This window comes from Stegodyphus dumicola, chromosome 11 (assembly GCF_044657685.1).
Source record: "Stegodyphus dumicola isolate Sdum_Otavi_A_Nest chromosome 11, ASM4465768v1".
In the NCBI taxonomy this organism is placed as follows: domain Eukaryota; kingdom Metazoa; phylum Arthropoda; class Arachnida; order Araneae; family Eresidae; genus Stegodyphus; species Stegodyphus dumicola.
Window position 1 is genome coordinate 48514615 of NC_140778.1, and position 26047 is coordinate 48540661.

General features: G+C 33.9%; 1 protein-coding gene across 2 annotated transcripts in view; it reads right to left on the reverse strand.

Annotated features, from left to right (window-relative positions):
• Positions 1 to 23391: 23391 nt before the first annotated feature.
• Positions 23392 to 26047, reverse strand: part of LOC118206022 (vascular endothelial growth factor receptor 1-like) — a 152675-nt gene continuing 150019 nt past the window's right edge. For both annotated transcript variants that reach the window (XM_085826658.1, XM_085826657.1), the window contains 2 exons: positions 25812 to 25917; positions 23392 to 23873 (listed from right to left, as the gene is read on the reverse strand). In XM_085826658.1, coding sequence (XP_085682784.1) covers positions 23550 to 23873; positions 25812 to 25917 — 430 coding nt within the window. In that variant the 3' untranslated portion in view covers positions 23392 to 23549. The remainder of the gene's footprint in view (positions 23874 to 25811; positions 25918 to 26047) is intronic.

Here is a 26047-nt window from a genome sequence, read left to right on the forward strand (position 1 = left end):
ACCAAAAAAACAAAACTGCACAAACAAAAACAAATGCTGAAAGTAGGTCTGGGGAGGCAGGTTATCAGGTTACTAAGAGCGTGGCCAGTTTCCACGTTCTGAGCTTTGATACATCCTGAGTGGTGAATAGTTATTCAGGTTTCGGTAGGCTGAAAAATCGTACTTTACAGAAAATAATTTACGTATAGACAAACCAACAGTATTAAAATAAGTGGGTTGCAATCCTAATGATGACTAAAATACACAAGTCCAAATATACAGGAATATGTACAGATAAATATTTACACTCTAGGGGCGTGGCGTGTGACACTCTAGTGTGTCACATGAATAGTCACCCTTCCGGGTTCTGACCTCTCAGTCTGCAGCATGATTTATCATATTTCGTAACTATTTACAGAAATATTTTGAAGATAAACATAGTTCAAAGTGACTTAAGTTAGGAAATCTTGAACAAATAATGATAAGAAACCATAAATAAATCCTTTTAGGAGAAGCTGTCTGCAAAAAAAAAACTGATACAATGTATTTGGGGGAAACTGCACCTACTACTAATTACTGCATATATTAGGGGTGGGAAGAAAACAACATCCAAATTGCCGCCGTTCGGTGCGGTTGTGGTCGTTTGAGTGAAAGGCCGTCTGCGCCGTTATGGTCTGCAAAGTAAGTAAGAGTTAAAGTAGGAGCTTTCGCAGACAACCTATCTGCTTTATTACCTGGAGCTGGAGTGAATGGCTAAAACCTAAACCTCTGTTTCACAGCTGGTGTCAACAAGGAGGTTAGAATACATGGAGATGGCGTATCTGCTATTGCAGTAGGAAGAAACTGAAGCCAGGGGAAGGAAATAATCCACGTCACGTGAGGGCAAGGGAACGATTACCTTTTTAAGCGGAGTGAGGTAAAACGCCAGTTGGTTTCAAGTTCTCAGTCTACATTTCCGACTTCTTGTCTATGTAAAAGAATGTTTTAGAACGTGCATAAAAAAGTAGACTAATCGAAATGTATGTTTTAATGGCCTTCAAGAAAGAGTTTGAGTATTTTCTTTGTGTAAAGTACACGAGTTTAACTACATTTTATTTTGTGCTCAAGTAAATATATAATAACTGGATTTGATCTTAAGTCACATTTGTTGTGTGAGTTTTAAAATAACAATGCAAAACTGGATGATTGTGCTGTTTCAGTGAACCTTCATGATTATGTGTCAGAATGTGTATCATGCACATTATGTGCATCCTGTCTTTAAAGCATAATCGTTTTATTCATTTTAGTAATGCATGAATAAAAATTGGTATGTATTACTTCATTTTATCTAAATTTCAAGGATAATGTTTTTCATTTTTATGTAGCATATTATTTCTCAGTATAAAGGATATGGAAAATAAATTGGTATGTGTATCTCTCTTTGAAGTGTAATGCTTAAATGAAAAGATGGTGTGTGTTCCCTTATTTTAACAAAATTTCAAGGATAATATTTTTCAGCGTTATATTGTATGCATTTCTCAATGTAAAGGGTAACAAGCTAAAAATCTGATATGTTCATCTGTTTTTAAGCATGATAATTTTATTTATTTCTTTAGTGATGCATATATATATATAGAAGGTGTTTGGTCTAACTGAAGTTATAACAAATCTGCTTTTACTAGACCTCTCCCTCGCCTCAGGTGTAGAAAAGTTTCAAGTAATTTTCAAGTGCAGAAAGTTTACTTGCAGAATTAGTTCACTTCTGATAAACTTATTATCATTAATTTTTTATATAACATGTTGTTAAGTTACACATTTTACTACTGTGTAATAAAGTTACTTATAGCAAAAAATTAACTATAATTTTGCATCTTGTGAGTAATATCATATGCTTCTAAGAATATTACTTTTTCCATAATTATTATATTTCAGGAACATGAAACTGTTATTTTGATATACTTAAATAATAAAAGTGTGTATCTGAATCAATTAATGGATACAAATATTTGACAGTTATTTTAAGAAGGTATTTGCCATATCTCTTCTAATAATTCATAAACTATGTTAAAATATAGGTAAATAATTTTGTGCTGAATTCAAATTTAGGATACGTGATTTACATGGATAAATATATAGAAAATATAATGAATCATGAGACTAAATGACTTTTATTGTCATGATTTACTTGAAAGAATGTACTTTCCGCCCGGTGGAAATTGTCTTCAAACTGTTCTGAACAGGCTTTTTGTTGATAATAATGTCCAGGCTTATCAGTACCACCTTTTGAGTGGAGGGTATGCAATTGCAGTGATTTACATTGTAATTGTAATAATATTGTAATATTAAATAAGTGATTCTAATTACAATTTAAGTAATTGCATTGTAATTATATTACATTCTATCTGTGAACTCTTAATTTCATTACTTTATGCAATTATGTTGTAAGTGCATAATATAATTGCAATAATATTCACAATTGCAAAATAATTATAAATGCAGTTACATCTTAATTAGGGGCCATTTTAATACTTTTAACTTTTCGCAAAATAACTTCCCATTAAGGTTCATTTGGAAGAAACTATGTGCAAATACTAAAAAATAATGGGAAAGTAAATTTGCTAAATTTATGCTAAATTTACATATTTTGTACAGTACTTTCTTGTTACATTGCTGTTCAATATATGTTCAATACTTTTGTAAATTTAACAACATTCTTTGCACTCACTGTGTGAGCGGTTTCTTAGTTATGCTCTCTAATAAAAATGTTTTCAAAATTAAGTATTATGTATAGCAACTAGCAATTAAAAAAACTTGACTTCATGAAATAGCTTTTGCTGTGTAAACTAAAAAATAAACTTTCTTTTATGCTTTAAAATGAATTACATGTGATTAAGTTGTCCTTTAACACATTCTTAAATTGTAAAAGGACAGGTTTTTATCTAAATTATTAATATAAAATATATAAACTATGAATTATTTTTTAACATAACTCAAATTACAAAATTCATTCTTATATGATCAAATTTATTCTCTTTTATGTAATAACTGTTTCTTTAAATTAGGTAAAAATTGGACTTTTAGAAGTATTACAAATACAGTGCAATACAAAGGTGATCTGATTGGAGGGGAATGACTTTTTATTATGGTTTCTAGTTCGTTTTTTATATTACATTTGCAGAAAAGCATTCATAACTCAGAATGCTCTACTTTCTTCTTCCATACATGTTATGAAATATTTTACACATTTAAAAGAAAATGTTTCTTCAGAGTCTTGCACAATTATTTCCATACATCTGAGACTTAACTGACAACATATTCTAAAGTTATTTTTGAGTATGAATTTAGTGTTTTTATTGAATTTTTTGTTAAAATGTCATTTAAGATAAATTTATTTGCACACTCTAACTATTTTCCCATTTGACACTATTGAAAGTTTTTATTCATATCTTATTTATTTTACTCTGCTAACTAAACTGAAACATCTGAAGCATAAGCTATTTTGAATATGTTTTACAAAATATACGCGAAATTTTTATTTAAGTGAAAACGTCTGTATACCGTTTGAGAACTAACAAATTATCCGAAAAGTTTATATGCGCTGAATGCCACGCGTCTGTAAAATCAATCTTTAAAAAAACAGCAAACATTCAGCCAGTGTGTGCGATAAACGCACCAAAATTGGCAGCCTTTCCCTTACTTGCCCAAGGCCAACTTATACCAAAGCCAACTTATCCTCATAATAACTTATAGTATAAGTTGACCTTGATAATAATGAAGTACATGATATTAATCACAATGAATCTTATATAAAATTTTAAGCCTGTTAGTGATGAATACCAAATATTTCAATATTAAGTACAGCATATACTAATAACATATATGACATTAATCACAATGAATCATATACTCCCTCTGTCCCAAATTAGTTGCTACATTTGAGTACTGATTATTGAAACTGAAGATTTTTTTATTTTGTTTGCATATTCTCTAGAAATTTCAGGGTGCTACGTTATCAATCAACAACAACTTTACTTCTCGAGCATTTCTTCCTGAAATCAGTACCAAATTAGTTTCAAAAATCCAGCTTTCGCACACCCTTAAGCCACGCCCCATTTTGTAAGGACTCTACAATCAGTAATCGCTTAAAATCTTCAGGCTACTAAATGTAAATTCAATTAACTGTCTTGTGTATACAAGCCAGTTCACCTTAGAAATTCTTCCACGAAGGCATCCCTCACCTTAGACAGACAGTCCTCGAGGCTTTGCCTTAATCACATAAACACAGTCTTTCTGAAATACGGGCGGTTTAGTCCTACAAAATAGGGCTTGGCTTAAGAAATGGCTTAAGAACGTGGGAACCCTCTAAATTTCCGTCGATAAAATTGTCCAAAATAAGTGCTACATTTGTGGAGAGTAAAAACAGAGAATGAAAACCTAGTATGCAATGTTACATTCCTTGTAGTACACCTTATAATTTTACGGATGTCCATCTACTAAACTGCATCGAAATTTATTTATGACTCCACCTACTTGAAATGTAGCTCCTAATTTGAGACAAAACTTTCAACCCAAGTGTAGCAACTAGTTTGGGACGAAGGGAAAAAAGAATTTTGAGACTGCTAATTTCAATATCATTAAAAGCATATTTTAAAAAATAAAGCCGTATGCCCTAAAACAAAAAGTATTACCTCTATTAACTACATATATATGTATATATTCGACATGAATCTCTAGTGCAAACACAAAACACTCAACCAAGTAGACACAAATTCATGCACAGCATCACACTAATTAAAATGAGATATGCGCGCTTTAAAATTTTGAAGCTAGTACAGACAGCATTCAAATGGTTCTGGATCAAAGATAATATGGGAGCTAAAAAAGTAATAAATTTCGTAAAAAAACTAACGCAATTAGCGTTTCTTATAAAATATATGCGTGGATGCATTCTTAAATTTTAAATTGAGTTAATATATATATATCTGATAGGTTAAAATATCATTTATGTAGAAAACAGAGATTATCTCCAGAATGATAAAAAAAAATTATGATATTTTTATTTCAGGAAGACGAAAACATGATATGAAGCTGAACACACGTACTTAAACATATTAAGGAGCTTATTTATGTACAAAAGCTGAGCAAAAGAAAAATATCAAAATAATTTCAAAGCTTTAAAACTTTACGTGATGATTGCTTTTTAAGAAATTTTGCATTATGTATTTGTATTAAATCTGTATTGCATGAAATTGATGGAAATGCTATCCATCCAACAGTTATGTTTTATTTATTTATTAATTTCTGATTCATCTCAGGTATACAACTACTTTGAGTTTTGACCTGTTCAATCTGTGCAGCCTATGAAGGCCATTCACGGTTTTTAGTACATTAAGGTGCTACTGCACCTCGCCCGGGGGCGTGACATTAGAACAAGGTGCAATCATTCCGTGGCGAAGTCAAGCTGAATATACGAAAACTGGAAAATTAGTACTTGGAAAACAAAATCATCCAGCATTCAAGTCCATGCATGATGCATCTGGTCAAGATAGTAGCGTAAGGTTACTGAGATAGGGTGCGCAGTCCAGCAGGTAATCAGGAGTAGAACCACAGCAGTGGGCGTGGTGAGATCACAGAATACACAGTCCTTAACACATATTAATTAATTCAGAGTCTCTAGCCTGCTTCCAGGCAAATAGCCAATTGACGCTATTGAATTGACGCTATGAATGACGCTATTTCGTACAAACCAGGGCGCGTTAGTGATGGCTCTCAAAATTTTGTTTTGAAGGACTTCTAGTTTTCTCCTATCCGTTTTATTGGCAATTGCCCACGCTGGGACGGCGTAGAGCATAACTGGCCTAATCATAGTGAGATAGATCATGCGTTTAGCTTTTAAGCTCAATTTCGATTTCCTACCTATAAAGCGACATGAAAACTCCGTTTGCTTTATTTACTTGGTTGGTTACGTGCTCTTTGAAGGTGAGCCTATCATCTAGGGTAACTCCCAAGTACTTTGCGGACGAGCAAACTGGAATCACATCATTCTCTATCTTGATATCCGTGTTCGTAGTGACATTTCTCCTGTTGCGACGGAATTGGACAATTTTACATTTCGTGGTATTAATTTTAATTCTCCAAAGTTGACACCAAGCAGCTACTATGTTGATGTGAAACTGTAGGTTAGTAAAAGCTAGTTGGGGGTTTTTAGATTCCGATAAAATCACCGTGTCGTCTGCATATTTCAGGGTTTTAGCATTCAGTGGGTTGGGTAAATCATTAACGAAAATGTTGAATAATTTTGGGCCAATAACAGACCCTTGCGGAACGCCGCTGGCAATGACTTTCCTTCCGGAAAGGGAGTCTCCAACACTCATCTGGAAGGTTCTTCTTTTTAGGTATGGGATGATTAACTTCACAAGGCTGACAGGAAAAAGAAAGTTATTTAGCTTGTAAATCAGTCCTTCGTGCCAGACCTTGTCGAAGGCCTTCTCAAGGTCTATGAAGCATGCTGCCACACCAGTCTTGAGGAAAAAAGCTCTCGTGATAATCTCAACGATATTTAGTACTTGATGGGTTGTACTGTGGTGTTTCCGGAAACCAAATTGGGCCGGGTCTATCAGATCCAATCCTTCTAGGTGGTCGGTAATTCTGTTCTTTAAAGCTTTCTCAAATATTTTCCCGATAGCCGGAAAAAGGCTAATAGGACGATAACTGTCTGAAAGTGAGGGGTTTTTCCCCGGCTTCAGTATAGTGATAATAATCGAGTGTTTCCACTGCGAAGGGTAATAACTCGTCCTGATGCAAGCATTAAAGATGTTTGTAAGTAGCACTATACAACTTGGAGGGAGGGCCTTCAGAGCCCGATTGCTGATCCCGTCAAACCCGTGAGCTTTCTGGGTATTGATATGTTTAATGATAGTATGGACTTCTTTAGGGGAGATGAATTTTATATAATCCGTATTATCCCTGTTTTTGAGCATGTTAACGACATTTTGAACCTCCTCTTCGTGCTGGGGGTTGGTCGAAGGGTTGGGCCTAAACGTCTCCTCAAGTTTCTCTGCGAACACATTGGCTATGACTTCTTCAGAGTAGTGGGTGGATCCCATGTGACTAATTGGAGCAATGTGATTCGTCCTATCTTTTTCATCGCATTCACAATTTTCCACATAGAGCTTTTATCAGTGCTAAAATGCTTTAAAAGATTATCCCAATTACTTGAATCGAATTCCATGATGCCGGCCTGAATTTTCCTGTTGAGGTAGTTTATAGTCCTTTTAAGTGAAGAGTCTTGCGTAACATTAAACCTTTTCCTAATTCTATTTCTTTCCTTTATGTCGCGAGATGTATCTTAAGGGAGTTTATTCCGCAAGGTATTTCTGCAAGCATACGAAGACTCTTAATCGCATTTTGAATTTTGGAAGTCAGCGAATAAATTTCACTTTCAATTTCGCCGCTGTCTCTCAGATGGGAATTACAAGGCATGTTCTGTAGTTTATCCGTAAAGTTGTTCAATTCTCTTTAGTGCGTTTCCTTGGAGGGTCAGGGTAAGAGCCGTGAAAATCAAACTCTACTGGATAGTGGTCTGACGACAGTTCTTTCTTGACTTAAGTCAAGAATGGGAGTCTGACTAATATTTTTAAGTAATGCAATATCTAGTATGTCTTTGCCACTTCGACAGTGGAAAGTGTATTCACTTGGGGTGACTAGCTGTAAGTTATTTGCATAGATATAGTTTTTAAGCACACTACCATTTCTGATACCCATCGTGGCTCCCCAGGAGCGATCTTTTGCATTTTGATCACCCGCAAGTATGGTAGGGAAATTCATCGACATTATGATGTCTAAGTCCTGTAAGTTGATATCCTGCGGGGGGGGGGGGTTGTACGCTGCTACTATAAGGTAATTCTCATTGGTCGTACTGCTAGCAAGAATTGCAGTGTATTCTAATCTCGTCGTCGTCGGGAGCTTGATAGTGTTGAATTTAATGTGATTCTTGATCACAACTGCAGTACATCCGCGGGTAGTCCTGAGCCTATCGCTTCTAATAACGCTAAAACCTGGGATTTTGAACTTATCACAAGGCTTGAGATGAGTCTCACTTATCAACATAATATCAATATCATGAGCCGATAAAAAGTCCAGTAATTCAAGTTTCTTGTAGTAAACACCCTTTGCATTGAAAAGGGATATCCTTAAGTAAGAATGCGTCGCATCGATCAGATTTGTCACGTGAGCATGGTTATTAGAACTCATATTCAATATTTGAAATGTATTCGATGGCTTCCCTGCCGACTTCAATTTTACCCATTAGGGACTTTGCTGACGTAAACTTCGTAAAAAGTTCCTTCACTTTGCAAAGCTGCTTTTTGAACCAATCAAATATGTTCTCTTCAGGTTTTCCGCCTTTCGCCCAACTGGGCCAAGTTTCGGCGTTTTCGTCAGTTTTTCCACCCGGCAAGGTGGGAAAGTCATCTTTATTCAAATTAAATCTAGCTTCCTGCTCTTTCGCTGAGAGTTGGGGTTCATTTTTTCCGATTTTAGGATACTTTTCACATCCCTTTTACGACGAGACATGACTTCCATCACAGAGCGCACAGCGCGCCGGTAGTTTCTCCTTGGGAGTTTTGCACGTGAACGTTTCATGCCAGCCTGCACATTTCATGCAGCGGGCTCTGTAATGGCAGTGCTCTCTTGAGTGTCCATAACGCTGGCACCTGTGACACTGCACAGGTCCAGGCTTTTTCTTATACTTTCTGACTACGACATCAAGTCCTCGAAGTTTTTCCAAATTCCAAATCTTCTTTCCATCATCATTTCGTTTGGTTTCAACTAGAAACAAGGGTAGCTTCACTATCTGACCTTCCCTATAGCTGGTCAGCTGCCTCACTTTTTCTACGGGTATTTTTAACTCCTTCAGCTCGTTTTCAATAGCTTCTACTTTCATCGTTCTGGGTAGTTTTTTTTATCATCGCTTTTAGCGGTCTATCTGAGTTAATTTTAAAAGTGTGGAAAGGGACTCCTTCACTTGCGAACATGCCTGTGATCGCTCTATAACCATCAGGGGTGTTTCCTCGAATGGTTAGGGTATCTCCTTTCATTCCAGCTTTGTAACTTTTAATTTTTAAATCTTCCTCTATTCTCTTTTTTATCTTATCCCAGTCGGCACTGAACTCGTCTAACAGGATTGGGGGAATATGGTTTGCCGTTTTTCTGGGGGCAATAAATTCACCTTCGGTATCTGCACTATCCATTTTGCCGTCATTCTGTAAATCCGCAAATTTATTTTTCTGAGGTGGTTCATTTATCTCATTCTCAGATCGCGTTCTTTTTAGGGTATTGCGAGGGACAATAAATCCGTCCTCATGGACCACGTTTTTCTTTTTAAGCTTAGAATTTGTCCTCCTAATTTTAGGGGTTTCCTGCACTTGCATATTTAGCTAGAGATCACTTAACTGCTCTCAAATATGCTGAATTATCTCAGTAACCGGTCCTGCTTTCAAACCTGATTTTTCTAATTGTATCTTTTCCATAATCAGATAACGTTTCCTTCGCTAGATTACGGATAACCCGTTCATCTAGATATTTCCGTAAATCATCTATATCTATTTCTGACATGGATAGTTCCAACCTAGCTGTTAGCTACTGGTAGCCGCAGCTTTGTATAAACTTTATACTCTGATGTAATTCAAAGCGCTTCGAAAGCGCGTCAGAAGTCACAAATTTTCAGAAACGTATTTTAACACCAACTTGCTTATTTCAGTAACGAATTTCACACTTCAACAATTAAAAAAAAAAAAAAAAAAAAAAAAAAAAAAAAAAAAAAACTAACAGTTATGTGTTGCAAATAATTATTTAAATACAATCGTAATTTTTTTTTTAAAGGAAGAAAACTTTGCAGTATAGCACGCAACAATATACTAAAGAATCTCTAAAAAGAAGAAGTAAAGGTTCCCCGGGGCAAATGTGGCTCCGTCAGACCGAAGAGACACATTATGTATATCCCTGAAACATACTTTAAAGGGGCAAACCATTCCAAAGCTATCCACCCTCCGTACCTCACTGCGCATGTGCGAAATAACATCAGGAGGCAACAAAGCAGCATCAAAGAATGCAGCATGCCGTCGGCCATGTTAGCAATCTTTTACCACGTTGTTCGAAAACGTTCTTTGTTGTTGTAGTCAGAGGTACTTGGTTTTAGCTATGTGAAATTCTTTTAAAGACTTTTTAAATGTAATGCTGTAAGTGAAATGGTTTTGGCTATTGGGTGAAAACTTTGCTCTTGGTTTTCACAATGGTCATTCCAAATAATTGTCTAAACGTTTTCATGGTAATTTGTTTTTAAAGTTGTTGTCGAATAATTATAATGTATTTCAGTGTTTTCAATTTATTTAGGGGTGCCTTTAATTGTCTTTAAATATTTTTTTTTTGTTTCAGTTAGTTATTTTTGCTTTTATTTTTAAATTTTGCTTTTAAAATTTCAGTGTAAAATTTTAACTATGGATCCATAAAAATTTATTACGTTTTGTATGGCATTTGTTTTGCCCCTTTTTAAGTTTACAGAAGAAAAGAATTAAGAAATTTATTTCATTTAAATTTTGTCTTCGTACGGCTTGCTGTTTAAATTGAAAGTAAAAATTGGACAGGATTTCTATAATTCGCCCCAAAATTCCAACTAACATCCTTTTGCTCATAAAACTCCAGAAATGTATGAAAGTAAAACATTTTGATTTATTTCAAAGTAAAAAAATTACTATCTCCTCGAACTGCGCTGGTGTTTCACTGCATAGCCGTGGCTCTTCGATACAGCGGCGCAGAGGCGAAACAGGTTTACATTGCGTCTATGGAAGCTTTCATTCTTCTCCTTAGAGATTCTTTGCAATATACCATTCTATTAGTTACAGCAGCACGTTTTAATCAAATACACTTTTTGACAGCAACGAGCCACATTACATATAGACAACGTATAGCAAAAGTGTAGCAGAATGCGAAAGCCACCAAAAAACGGGAATTGGAATTTTTGTCAGTCTCTTATAACAGAAAGCGCACCCCTTATTTAGCACGTCGTATTTAATTGTTTTGCCAGTTTATTATACCTCTTCTTATTAACTGTGCTATAACCAAGATTATGCACACTGACCTTGAGAAAAAGCAAATCTAATATGTTTATCTCATTAAATATGAAGCTCCTTTTTTTCTACTTTGACCCATTGATTTAGTATTGAACTGGTGGTAAGAAAATCACATGTAGCCATGTTATCGTGTTGTAGAAGATATAGTGGAATTATCCTCACTATTTTCGGTAATCGTATTTTGCAATTCCGCTGGATGGAGCTGTTATCGCGAGACATTCCCGATAGAAATCCAAGCTACTTAATACACTTTCTGTTTAAGGGTGCGTCAAAGCTGGATTTTTGAAACTAATTTGGTACTGATTTAAGGAGGGAATGCTTGGTAAGTAAAGTTGTTGTTGATTGATAACGTAGCACCCTGATATTTCTGGAAAATGTGCAAACAAAATCATAAAAACTTCAGTATCAATAATCAGTACTCAAATGTAGCAATTAATTTGGGACAGAGGGAATATATGATTCATTGTGATTAATGTCATACATGTTATTATTATATGCTGTAGGTGATATTGAGATACTTGGTATTGATCACTAACAGGCTTAAAATTTTATATAAGTTTCATTGTGATTTGTCATTATTATATGCTGTCGGTGATACTGAAATACTTGGTATTATTTTGAATATCTGTAGTTTGCGTTTACTCTTCAGAGCTCTAAATCTGCCTTATTTAAAATAGTGTTTTTAAATATTTCCTAAAAAAGTATTCTATATTAATTAAAAAAGAGAAGAAATCTACAGTACCTAAAACCAAATCTCTTTTCGAAATACTTTTCCTCTTATGTATTAAGGAATGATCATTTATTAATTTCTTAATTACATATTTAATAGTGGCTCCAAATTATTTTGTTGCACAGGACAACTGATATTAATACGATGATAATTTTGCGCTGAAATAGTTTATGTTCTGAAGCTACCTGCTAACTTTGTACTACATAAATAATAATTTACACAACATGTACAACATTAAGTACAACATGTGCTCTAAATTATCCTTAAATTCGAATAGGTAACTAATAAGTACAATTAGAAATAGCGTATATTTAGATGCAAGCAAGAATTAAAATCAGAATCAAGTAGCTGACGGTTACATATGAAAAAAGAAAAATGGGATACCTTGAAATTTCATGCTTTCTTTCTAAAATAGAAATATTTTTATTAAAAAGAAATGTATAATTTCTGACTACTACGGATTAATCGTTTTTAAATTTTGCATGTAACAAGTCCATTATTTGTCTAGGGTACCATTCTGCTCATTTTTAAAGTCGCAAAGCGTAGCGGAATAGTAGCGCCATCTTGCGGTCAGTAGAAATTTCCCGAAGGCCACCGAAAACACCAAGGCAAACTCAAGGCCTGCCAGTGTGAAAATATTCTTTTGTGTTTTTGTGGCCTCCATGAAATTTCTACTGACCGCAAGATGGCGATACGCTTTGCGAAGTTAACAATGAGCAGAATGGTACCCTAGACAAATAATCGACTTGTTACATGCAAAATTTAAAAACGAATTATCTGTAGTAGTCAGAAATTATACATTTCTTTTTAATAAAAATATTTCTATTTAGAAAGAAAGCATGAAATTTCAAGGTATCCCATTTTTCTTTTTTCATATGTAACCGTCAGCTACTTGATTCTGATTTTAATTCTTGCTTGCATCTAAATATACGCTATTTTTAATTGTACTTATTAGAGTTACCTATTCTAATTTAAGGATAATTTAGAGCACATGTTGTACTTAATGTTGTACATGTTGTGTAAATTATTTATGTAGTACGAAGTTAGCAAGTAGCTTCAGAACATAAACTATTTCAGCGCAAAATTATCATCGTATTAATATCAGTTGTCCTGTGGAACAAAATAATTTGGAGCCACTATTAAATATGTAATTAAGAAATTAATAAATGATCATTCCTTAATACATAAGAGGAAAAGTATTTCGAAAAGAGATTTGGTTTTAGGTACTGTAGATTTCTTCTCTTTTTTAATTAATATAGAATACTTTTTTAGGAAATATTTAAAAACACTATTTTAAATAAGGCAGATTTAGAGCTCTGAAAAATAAACGCAAATTACAGATATTCAAAATAATACCAAGTATTTCATTATCACCGACAGCATATAATAATGACAAATCATAATGAAACTTATATAAAATTTTAAGCCTGTTAGTGATCAATACCAAGTATCTCAATATCACCTATAGCATATAATAATAACATGTATGACATTAATCACAATGAATCATATATTCCCTCTGTCCCAAATTAATTGCTACATTTGAGTACTGATTATTGATACTGAAGTTTTTATGATTTTGTTTGCACATTTTCCAGAAATATCAGGGTGCTACGTTATCAATCAACAACAACTTTACTTACCAAGCATTCCCTCCTTAAATCAGTACCAAATTAGTTTAAAATATCCAGCTTTGGCGTACCCTTAAGCCACGCCCCATTTTGAAAGACTGTCATCAGTAATCGCTTAAAATCTTCAGGCTAATTAAATGTAAATTGAATTATCTGTCTTGTGTATACGAGCCAGTTCGCCTTAGAAATTCTTCCACGAAGGCATCGTTCACCTTAGACAGAAAGTCGTCAAGGCTTTGCCTTAATCACATAAACACAAATTTTCGGAAATACGGGCGGTTTAGTCCTTATAAAATGGGGCGTGGCTTAAGAGCGTGCGAACCCTCTAAATTTGCATGGATAAAATTGTCCCAAAATAAGTGCTACATGTGTGGAAAGTAAAAACTGAGAATGAAAACCTAGTATGCAAGCATTACATTCCTTGTAGTACACCTTATAATTTTACTGATGTCCATCTACTAAACTGCATCGAAAGTTATATATGACTGCACCTACTTGAAATGTAGCACCTAATGTGAGACAAAACTTTCGACCGAAGTGTAGCAACTAGTTTGGGACGAAGGGAAAAAATAATTTTGAGACTGCTAATTTCAATATCATTGACAGCATATTTAAGTAATATCATAGTTTTAAAAAATAAAACCGTATTTCCTAAAACAAAAAGTGTTACCTCTATTAATTACATATATCTATGGATGTGACATGAATGACTATCACTTCAAGTGCAACCACAAAACACTTAACCAGGAAGAGAGAAATTCATGCACAGCATCACACTAATTAAAATGAGATATGCGCTTTAAAATTTTGAAGCTAGTACAGCCAGCATTCAAATGTTTCTGGATCAAAGATAACAAATATGGGAGCTAAAAAGTAATAAATTTCGTTAAAAAGCTAACGCAAGTAGCATTTCTTATAAAATATATACGTGGACGCATTCATAAATTTTAATTGCATTAAATTAATATATATATATATATATGAAAGGTTAAAATATCATTTATGCAGAAAACAGAGATTATCTCCAGAATGATAAAAAAAATTATGATATTTTTATTTCAGGAAGTCGAAAACATAACATGAAGCTGAACACACGTACACATACATATCAAGAAGCTTGTTTATATACAAAGCTGAGCGAAAGAAACATATGAAAAGAATTTTAAAGCTTTAAAATTTTACGTGATGATTGCTTTTGTTAAAGAAATTTTGTATCATGTAGTATTTGTATTAAATCTGTATTGCATGAAACAGATGGAAATGCTTCCAACAGTTATATGTTGCGAATAATTATTTAAATACAATCGTAAATTTTTTTTAAAGGAAGAAATCTTTGCCGTATAGAATGCAACAATATACCATTCTATGTTACTAATAGTTACAGCGGCACGTTTTAATTAAATACGCTTTTTGTCAATAACGGGCCACATTACAAATAGAGAACGTAAAGCAATAGTGTAGCAGATTGCGAGCGCCACCTAGTGATGAATTTCGCGGAAGCTGAAAACTGGAAACCGGAACTTCCAGTGAAAACTGGGAATCGGAATTTCGAGTAGCGTTTCGCCCTAGAATTGAAGTTGCTTCACGCATGCGCAATAGGCATATTTTCAGCATGGTCATCTATCAAAGAACATCACCTTAGAGATTTTTTGCATCTATGTATGTTTGGCATTGCGATGAATTCAGATTTCTGTCATTCGTAAGTGAAGTTTTGCGGAAGGTGTGAAATTAGGTCACTTTGTGCCCAATTATGCGAGCAATTATTTAAGGCGCATAATTGGGCACTTATAAAAGCATATCGGGTGAGCTTTGTGCTCAAATATATGAGAATTTATTTACTGGGGACTTGAAAAGCGTAGAAGGAAATAGACGTTATCTTTTTTTCGCTTGCGTTGATTTTTTGAGTTGCTTAAATTAATGCTGTAGGTTTTTGTAACACCAATAATCAGTTAATCGTATTTTACATTTATTTCCAAATGTATTTTTGTTTGATATTTCATGTTATATTTACCATTATCATAAAAGTTTTTAAATTCATGCTTTCCTTAAAGGCATGCTTTATCCTAAGCAAATAACTCTTCAGTGCTTTTACATAATCAATTAATTTAACCTAATTTTACAATTTTTTTTGTTTCATATTTACAGGTATCATGAAAGAGTGAGTGAGAGATTATGGCGCAAAACCAAAGATGATTATAGCGTGCCAAACACGAGATGGGATGATTACAATTGATGAAATTAAAATGCAATAAAAAAAAAAAACAAATAGACAAATATACCAAATCCAGAGGATGAAGTCATATAAAAACAAGTTAAAAGCGCACATTAAAATTCAAGACACAGTCTTCAAAACAAATTACATTAGGTAATAAAAGCCAGTCTCTTTTAAATAATAAAATAAATTACCATTTACCTCTCTTCCGATTAAACGGTCGAGAGGTAAGTCACAGCTACTAAAATATTTCTGGCGAAGACTATTAAAACATGCACACTCAATTAAAATATGACGAACAAATAAACAAACATTACAATCAAAACAAACAGGCTCATTTTCAGCTTTGAGAAGATAGTTATGTGTCACTCTAGTGTGACCAATTCTGAGGAGAGTCAAAAGAACTTCCTACTTACGATTTTCAGTACATTCCCAATGCTCAATATTGGACTTGACATTTCTCAACTTGTTGTGATGCTGAACGTCACAAATTTGCTGACATTTTTATCGGACCTTTCCCTTGATGACACAGCAGATATCTCTAGAAGGTATAAGGCGACTGGACAGTTCATCAGCAGATTTTGCTGCGATATCTGCAAGCTCATTTCCCTATATTCCAGCATGTACAGGAACCGAGCAGTACAGGACTTCATATCCTGGAATCGTTAAGTTTATATGAATTTTGAGAAGATCCACTACCACAGGATTCTGAGTGTTGGTAAAAGCTTCCAAAGATTTAAGAGCACTATACGAGTCTGTATAAAATATGAACTTTTTGTGGCAGAGCTTTGAGATGTACAAAAGACTATAATATATTGCTGTTAGTTCAGCTGTTAGGACTGAGAAAGCACGGTGCAGGCATCTGCCCTCTATGTAATCTTCAAATACAAATGCCATCCCGACACGATCATTTGACTTTGATCCATCTGTATATATCGGATAATAACTGCTATATTTGTGCCTGTGCTGAGCAAAGAGTTGTCTGTAAACGATCTCGTTAGTGCTTGCCTTCACGTGATGTTTGAAACCATCAGGAAGCTGAATCCGTCAATTTTCCCAAGGTGGAATTTCAAAATTCTGTACTGCTTGGGGGCGCATATCAGACAGGGAAAGTTCCTCAATGATAGGGCGAACTCTTAAAGGAAAGGTAGGAAGACAGCATGGACGTGTTTCAAATAAAGTGTTACACACATTATCAAGTAAGCACAACTTATTGGGATGTTCAGCTTGGGACAGAATATTAAAATATTGTAAAAGTGACAATTGCTCACGCCTCAGATAAAGTGGTGGTTCATTAGTGTCAGCATACAGGCTCTGGACAGGAGAAGTCCTGAAAGCTCCTGAACAAATCCGCAGAGCTTGATGGTGAACAGGATTCATTTTTAACAATACTGATGACCGAGCTGATCCGTAAACAACTGAGCCATAGTCCAGTTTAGAGCGGACAAGCGCTCTGTAAATGCGAAGCATAGAGCAACGCTCTGCACCCCAGGAGATGTTCCCCAACACTTTTAAAATATTTAATGTTTTTAAACACTTCTTTCTTAGGTTTAAAACGTGAGAAAGGAAAGTTAATTTTTGGTCAGACGTCACTCCTAAAAATTTTACTTCGGGCACGACTGGAATAATTGTATCATTCAGATATAACTCAGGTTCAGGAGGGAGACCTCGCTTCGTACAAAAGTGCACGCACAATGTTTTCTGTTTCGAAAATGTAAATCCCTGTTTGTCTGACCATTCTTGGATCTTATTCAGAGCGATCTGCAATTGCCTCTCTACGTATCTCATGCCTCTCGACCTCTCGACAGCTAATCTGCAGATCATCAATATATAGAGATCCCAAGATGGTGGGAGGAAGTTCTTTTAATACTTAGTTTATTTTTAAACTAAACAGGGTTACACTAAGCACACAGCCTTGAGGCACACCCTCTTCCTGTTCAAAAACATCTGACAAAACAGAGCCAATTCTTACTTGAGAAGTTCTAGTGTTCAAGAAATTCTGAATGAAAATTGGTAGGTTGAAGCGCAAGCCACTCTCGTGAAGATCGCGAAATACGTATACCGTATCTCCATGCCTTATCATAAGCTTTCTCAATGTCGAAGAATATTGAGGCAAGGTTACTCCTTCTTACGAAAGCTTTACGAATTCATGTCTCCAAGAGGAGCATATTATCTACGGTAGTTCTCCCCTGTCGAAAACCGTTTTGATAAGGCGATAAAATATTATTCTTTTCCAAGAAGTAGACTAGGCGGCTGTTTACCATTTTTTCAAACAGCTTGCATACGCAACTGGTAAGGGCAATTGGCCGATAGTTGGATTGATTTCTTGGATCTTTTCCTGGCTTCGCAGTAGGAATTACAACAGGTCTCCTCCATGCACTGGCAAAAAGTACGCTCCTTCCACACTCTATTGTAATGTGTGAGAAGGGCTGTCAGTGACTTATAGGACAGATGCTTTAGCATTTCATAATACACGCCATCCAGACCCGGACAATATAAAATATTATACATGTGTTGCAACAGTGTTTAGTGGCAATTTTTAGCTCTTTTATGATTTTGGAAGACATTTATCGGTTTAACTGTTTTGACATGTTTGTGAAAACATTTAACAGGTGCCCGAGTAGTAAATATTCATATATGTTTTAGTAGCAAAAAATTTAGACCTTTTGTAGTCACTCTTATTAACCCTTTAGTGCCCGTATATTCATATTTCTCTTTCTTTTTTTTTATTTGATAATAAATATTTTCAATACCATCCTGCCGCAGAAAGGAATAAAAGTAAGGTTTTAATTAATGGACATGTATATATTTTATTGCAATATAATAAGTCGATTTATTTGCCCAATCCTCGCTACCATCGTTTTCCCGCTCTAGGGAGAGCGGCCTTCCACAAAGCTTCTCATCATTCCGTATACTTTGCCTACAAGTTAGCTTATGTTAGATTTTTGAATACGGCGAAACCACGCACGCCTTTGCGTAAGGGGACGGATGCTTTCATGGAGTACTTTCTGAGGAAAACTGGCTCTACTTCCGTTACGCATGCGGAAAAACACCGTACAGTCCCTCCGTTCACCTGGGTTTAAACCCAAGTTAGGTCGAATTACCAATATTTAGTGGTCTTAGCCCCTCCCACAGTTGACACATTATATGCAGGTGTCACTGAAAGGAAAAGGTTAGTATTTGTACTTCCTGTCTAGTTTTCCATACTTCCTAGTTCATTAGTAATTTTATATTCTTAACTCTTTGCTAATGTTATTAAAATATTGTGGAAAGAGAAACGAAAATTTTACACTGCTAATCTTTTGTTTTGCAAATATTATTGAATCCTCATAATTAATTTGATGTTTGATTAATGTTTGATATTCGATTTAATAGAATCGCGAGATTTGATAAACGTTCCTGACTCATTGATGATCTCACATAGTTTTTAAGAACTTTTAATTTGCGTTAAGTTCGCTCACAGCATGAGGATATAGTCGGAAGCGTACAGAATATTCGCAATGGAAATACTATAAAAGGTGATCCTGAAAATCATAGTTGTAGTTCTGTTTGCAAGACATAGAAAGCATTACTCATTATATATCACCGAATAACAGTGGAGCTTGTTCTTTAAAAAACAGTGAGTACCTGGCAGCACTCAAATCTGTTTAGGTTTCGCTCACATTTTGCTGCTCCATTCTTTTACAGCTGTTTAGTCGATATGTTCAATATTTTATGAATATTGATTTAGTGTAGTAGTTAGTGTTTATGAATATTGATTAGTGTAGTAAATTTGATTTAGTGTAGTAGCGCTGTTAAGCGTTAAGCTTCTTTTTAATTTCTGATAAGATTCCATAAATAAAAGCTTTATTCGCTTAGAAAATAACTGAACAATTCGAAATATTCTAAGAAAAAAAAAAAAAAAGATTTTTTTTAAAACTCTATGAATTATGAGAGAGATTAGATAGGTCCTTCTTCGTAAATGAGCCCCCCCCCAAAAAACAATTACATTATGCCTACAGGGGCCGTTTGTTTAACTTTTTGTGTGTTACCTTTATTTATTAAATATCATGTTTTTCGCACTCAAGCCATAAAATAAAGTTCGCTCAAGCCATTAAATAGCAAAATCACAAAATATTTAAAAGAGCATATCTTTAGAATAATACAGAGTCTCGCGCGCTGGAGATAAAATTTTTTTTTTATCTTTTCGTACAGTGTTGCCATTGCTCGCTTTGAAATCGTCCAGTTTCTTAATCAAAAACTCATAAATGCTTTAAAAAATATGAAACATATAATAAAACAAATTCCGAAATTGGGCTTCCAGATGCCCATATTCGGGCGGAGAAGTACGTTATTCAAAATTGGATGGCTTTTGGTGCCTTTATTTTATCACAATGCGAGAAAAATATATACATTTATGCAGACTCTGCTTCATTTAATTTCTTTAAATATAATACTGAGGCTCTAGCATTTGGTGTCAAAAATTTAAAAAGTGATTCGCCGTTGCTAGTGAATCAACTCAAAATGCCAAAAGGAAACTAATAGCACTTCTGGGCAAATTGCTCCTTCGAGCTAAAAAAAATTCTGCACAACTTTTTCTCCTAAGTTTAAATGTATAAAGTTTTTTTTTTTTTTTTTTTTTTTTTTTTTTTTTTTTTTTTCCCCTAATTTTAAATTTTACACTGGCAAGTCCTCTTCCAATCAGGGACGTCCTCCAAGTATTAAGATTAGAGGTACAGCATAAGTCATATAATTTCGAAAAACGTCATGAAGAACTTTTGCATTAAAGATATTATGAAGAGTTCATAACCTAACTTTTGTACTTTCCTAATTAAAAGGTTGTAAATGTGCCTACTTATGTTTACATTGAAGCAGTTAAAACCCATTGCTCATTTGAAAGATACATCATTTGATCGTTTAATGGTATCAAAATAGCAATGGACAAAAGCGATCACATTCAGCGATGTCTACCTAATTATATTATTTTAGAGTCAAAATAATTATTTCTAGCTTTCTCCTTAAGTAAGTAATTAAAGTTTTATAAGGTATTTTGTATCTCCTTTCTGAATATCTTCGTGGTGTAACAGTTAACACACTCGGCGCATATTCGAGAGGTCCAGGATTCGAGTCCCGGCGAGAGCATTGCTTAGTTTTCAAGTTTCTTGTTTCAAAAATTCTAATGACTCTACTGTTGCGCCCGAACTTGTGGTGAATGATCTTTAAAAGGCGAAGTATATAAGGTATTTTCTCACGCCTTTCTGTATGCCATCGTGGTGTAACGTTTAGCACACTCGGCGCGTATTCAAGCCGTCTAGTGTTCGAGTCACGGCGAGTGCATTCCATATGGTTCACGTTTCCTGTTTAAAAAAAAATTCTAATGACTCTACAGTGTGTCGCTTGGTCTTTTAATTCAATCAGAGATTAAATTTAAAATCTAAATATATTACACTTTACTGAATGGCAACACGTTGGTAAATGAAAGGTACTTTACTTCAGTGATAACACAATTGCTTTTATGTAGTTGAGTTTATTGATTAAAATTGAAACATAAATATCTTGCATTTCCCTGAATGGCAACAGTTTGGAAAGGAAGAGATAAAAATGTTTTACCTCTAGGATTGTTACCACTACTCGCTTTTAAATTGCTGAGTTTGTTAATAAAAAATCTGATGTGTGCACCACATGACTTCCTTGTACGGAATATTAAATTATACGCATTTTTTCTTGAATTTCGTTTAAACTTATTGGATGGAATTAAATCTACTTCGCCGACAGCGCATAAACCACAATAGAATAAATGAATTCTTTAAAATTCATTCTATTTGTTTACCATAGCGACACTCTGGCGCTAGGTTTACTTAACAGCATTATATTTCGTTCATATTATAACTTATGAAACTGGCAAGAGCAGCCTTTAGTAGCCTTTGCAACTTTTACTGCTCATATTATAACTCAGATTGCACAAAATTTATATCATTTAAAGAATCATCTAATCGTTGCCACATGTTCTATTCAAATACTATAATAAAGCTAGAACGATGTGTAAAAGAAATTAAGCAGATACAGTTTTTTCACAGACGATTGAGTATTTCTCATTCAATTAATTCAGTTCTCACTTCACGACAAGGCAAAAATACATAAAAACTCAAAATATCTGTATTAAAAATTACGAAGTAAATCTTAAACACTTATTTCCTCGAAAAAATTCCAGAAAGGATCAAGCATGATTTAATTCACAATAATAAATGAAGGCATTACCTTTGTTATTGCGAAGCTTGCTTTCTCTAGATTGGCAACATATCCACTACTCTGCTGTTTCAAATGTAAGCAAGCAATGGCCGCCATGAAGAAAATTATTAGGCCTAGAGGCACTTAAGCAACTTTAAAATTGTTGATAATTCTAAAAATATTGCATACAGATTTACTAAAGGCATAAAAACCTTAACCGGAAGATAAGAACAACATAATTCAATCATTTTTAAAGCAAAAAATGTACAATTTACAAACACATACGAGTAAAGAAATTGAGATCACTGAGCCGGGTAACAGAGTGGATACATATATATATATAAATATATTTATATACGTTTGGTGCGGCCGATTGCAACCAAAATACGAGGTACACATCTACACGTCATACCAGTCCTATATACAAATTTCAATGTTTTGAGCCTACTCGTTTTTGAGTTATGCGAGATACGTACGTACGTAAATACGTTCGTACAGACGCCACAAAAAATTCTCTTCAGAATTCATTTTAAAGCAGTTTTTAGTCCAAAGGGATTTGAATCCCGAAGGACTATTAGTTTCGTTTTGGCATTTTGCGTCGGACGGATAAATGTCGGTTCACTTTTCAAACTGTTGCCATAAAATGTTAGAGTCCTGCATTATATTTGAAGAAATTAAATAATGAAAATCTGCGTAAATGTATGTATATTTCTCACATTGTCATAAAATAACGGTACATAGAGTCATCGAATTTTGAATAACGTAATCCTCCAACGAATATGAGCATGTGGAAGACCAAATTGGAAATTTGAAATTTGTTTTATGATCGATTTCCTATTTTTTAAAACTTTGACGAATTTTTGATTAACAAACTCAAGGATTTCAAAGCGAGCAATGGCAACGTTGTGCAGAAAAAACATTTTTATCTCCAGCGCGTGAGTCTCTGTATCGGAAATTCTAAAGATAAGCTCGTTTTAAAACTGTTTTGCGATATTGCTGTTGCACTGGATCTTATGGTTTAAGTGCGAGGAACATGATATTTAATAAAGAAAGGTAACACACAAAATGTTAAAAAACGCCCCTTTGGACGTAATTTAAAATCTGAAACATTTCAGATTTAAAAAAATTTTTTTTTATAATTTTTTTGGAGGAAAAGAGTATTTAATTCTTTCCTTACGTACAAATATCATGCAAAAACATCGTTAAATTGCATTCGATAGCGGTCAAAATGGATATTTTCGTTGAAATATGCTGCCTGAAACTTTTCGCGATTACAATACTTCCTATTTACTTCGTACAAGGAAGTAAAAATTGATTAAATTTGTAGAAAAAATGAAATAAATCAAAAACGAATTCGAAATTTAATATTCTGTGTTGGAGGTGCACATACTCGGGTGAAGGACTACGAGTGTTCGAAACTTGGTGGCTCTAGGTTCCACCGTTTTTGCGCTATACAAACATTCATACAAATAGATTCTTCATTTCTTGAAATTAAAGATTTAAACTGCTCACTAAAACACACAGTTATTGTTTTAAAATTCATTTATTATTCATTTTCATCAAATTTTTTATGAAAGTATTTTATTGAACAATGCAAACTTCTGCAAGAATAGTTATTTAAATCTTTACATGAATATTAGGTTCGAGTATATTACATTATTTTAGATCTACGTTAATTATTTCTAGCTTTCTGCCATGAGTGGGTAATCAGCATGGCGTGCTCTATTTCTTTGTTCTTCAATTGTTTCTGTTCTCATTACTTCATCTTCTGTAATAATGTCCAAAAATGTGGAAAAATTTAATTCCATTTTGTCTTTTGAAGATGCTTCAGAACGACACTGTTTTGACAGTACTAAAGTATTATCATTCAAGGAGTTATTACATATTTCTGAATTAACATAAATATGAGATTGTCTTTGATTCTGTGCTGTCTGCAGGTTAAAGTAATCATGATTTAGCATTTTGCGGTTCATTTCCATGTATGGAGCATTCACATCCAGATAATGCTAAAAGTATATCAAAACATTTTACTTTTTTGTCACGTTGCATAAAATCAAATATTTAGTAATAGCAGAAGAATAAGTTACAGTGGTACCTTTGTATATGTCATTAATCCGTTCCAGATTAATCCGTTCCAAACGAAATTTTTCAGCAAGGAATAAAGGGAAAATAATTACTCAAGTTCTCATAAAAAATTCGGTATTGTCCCAACTGGCGATATACCGGAATTCGTTAGTTAATCAGTTTTATACTAGATGGCGCCACCTCTTTTCAGACTATTTTGTTTGTAAAAGCGATCTTTTCTTCACATGTAAAGTTTGCGTTCAATTTGCCAAGAATTTTTAAAATGCTGTCTTCGACTCTTTGTTATCAATTTACTCTCAAATAGAAACTTATTTTCTAACGTTTACATTACAAAGAATTGAAATTAGAAGCAAATGAAATTACTGTTATCTTAAGCGGCCACGGTGTTTAATTTATCTTTCTTAAATTCATTATTTCTCTCTTTTTTATACTCTGCTTATAACAAATTGTTTGCAAATATGTTTTGAAACAACTAAACACTGAAGTACCAAATCGGGTGTATTCTCTCTTACCTCTTACCTGTTTCATTCACTATATGCTCGAAACTAATTGATCTATCTTACATCTATAACATTTAGGGGATCTCTCTTAGTTATATTACTATCGAGTAATTCATTGAAATATCAGCTAATCTACTTTAACCAGCTAATCTAATTAAAAGAAGAGTTTTATTCGCGCATTGAAAGTTTTCTTACAGGCAGCGTAAGACACAGCAAAATAAATAATACAAAACGTAAAAAATTATTAATATTATATAATAATAAGTCTGATCATGCAAATTTGAATAAAATGGCGGAAGAAAAAATAACTGTAAAAAAACTGTAGTGGCCCTACCTGTCAATCCATAAAGTTAAGTAAAGCACATCGCTTATTGGGAGATTACCAAAAATTCCTACTGTTTAATACTAAAATGCTATTTAACACGAAATTGCTGTTTAATACCAAATGATAATATTGTTTAGTACTTTCTCCCACCATTCATACTGTTTAATGCTGTTAATAATGTTGTTTAGTACTGAAATAGTATTTAATACTGAGCTGCTGTTTAATACTAAATAACAATGCTGTTTAATACTAAATAACAATGCTGTTTAATACTGAATAACAATAATGTTTAATATTCATTAACACCGTTATTGCTGTTTAGTACTGTTAATAATACTGTTTAGTACTGTTAATAATACTGTATAGTACTGTTAATAATACTGTTTAGTACTGTTAATAATACTGCTTACTACTGAAATTCTTACTATTAGCAATGCACATGATCCCGCACATAAATGTTTTCTGCTATCCGGATAAAAAGCAATTTCTCAGTGTACCCCTATGATGTTTGTTTGTAAGCCGATTTTACCGCCTTCGCAATGGTAGCTGATTTATTAATGTCAACCGCAGAAACCATCGTACTCGGCATACGGTATGCAATAACGAAGTTCTGAATACATCTTCTATCTTCATACTTTTCAGTTATTTCTTTTTTCACTATGATGATCCTAACACTCTTCTTCGTTGCTTGACTCTTCTCATTAACTTTCCTAAAACTGTTTGTTAACGAATTTGTAACTGATTTTACGTGTAAATACAAAAACATTTGAAAATTCAGAGCTATAATGCCGGTTGTTTATTGAATAGTGGCAAATGGCTTACTGAGGCTCACGGAAAGTCATGAAATTCAAGTCGTATCAAAGATACCCATTCAAAATATTATACAAACTCGGACGCATTTCAAAGGAAATGTATACTAAGGTACCATTGTGCTACATTTGAGAGATATGTAAAATATAAGAAGAGTAAATTTACTTTGAAAATGTTTCATTTGGAAAGACTAATAAAATTGCTTTTCAAAATAAAATTAGTACCTGCTTTACTCCAGTTTCTAAAAGATCCCCAATAGCAAAAGAAATATCATCGAAATCAGGTCTGTTATCGGGACAAGCATTCCAGCAATTCTGCATTATTTGGTAGCTGAAAATAGAAATCATCCTAAGAATTGATATTTATACACACAGGAATTTCTCAGAAATCTTAATTACGTTATCAACATCCATTATGCTTCTAGGTTCGGTAAGATAAGCTTTTGAACACCCAAAATCTT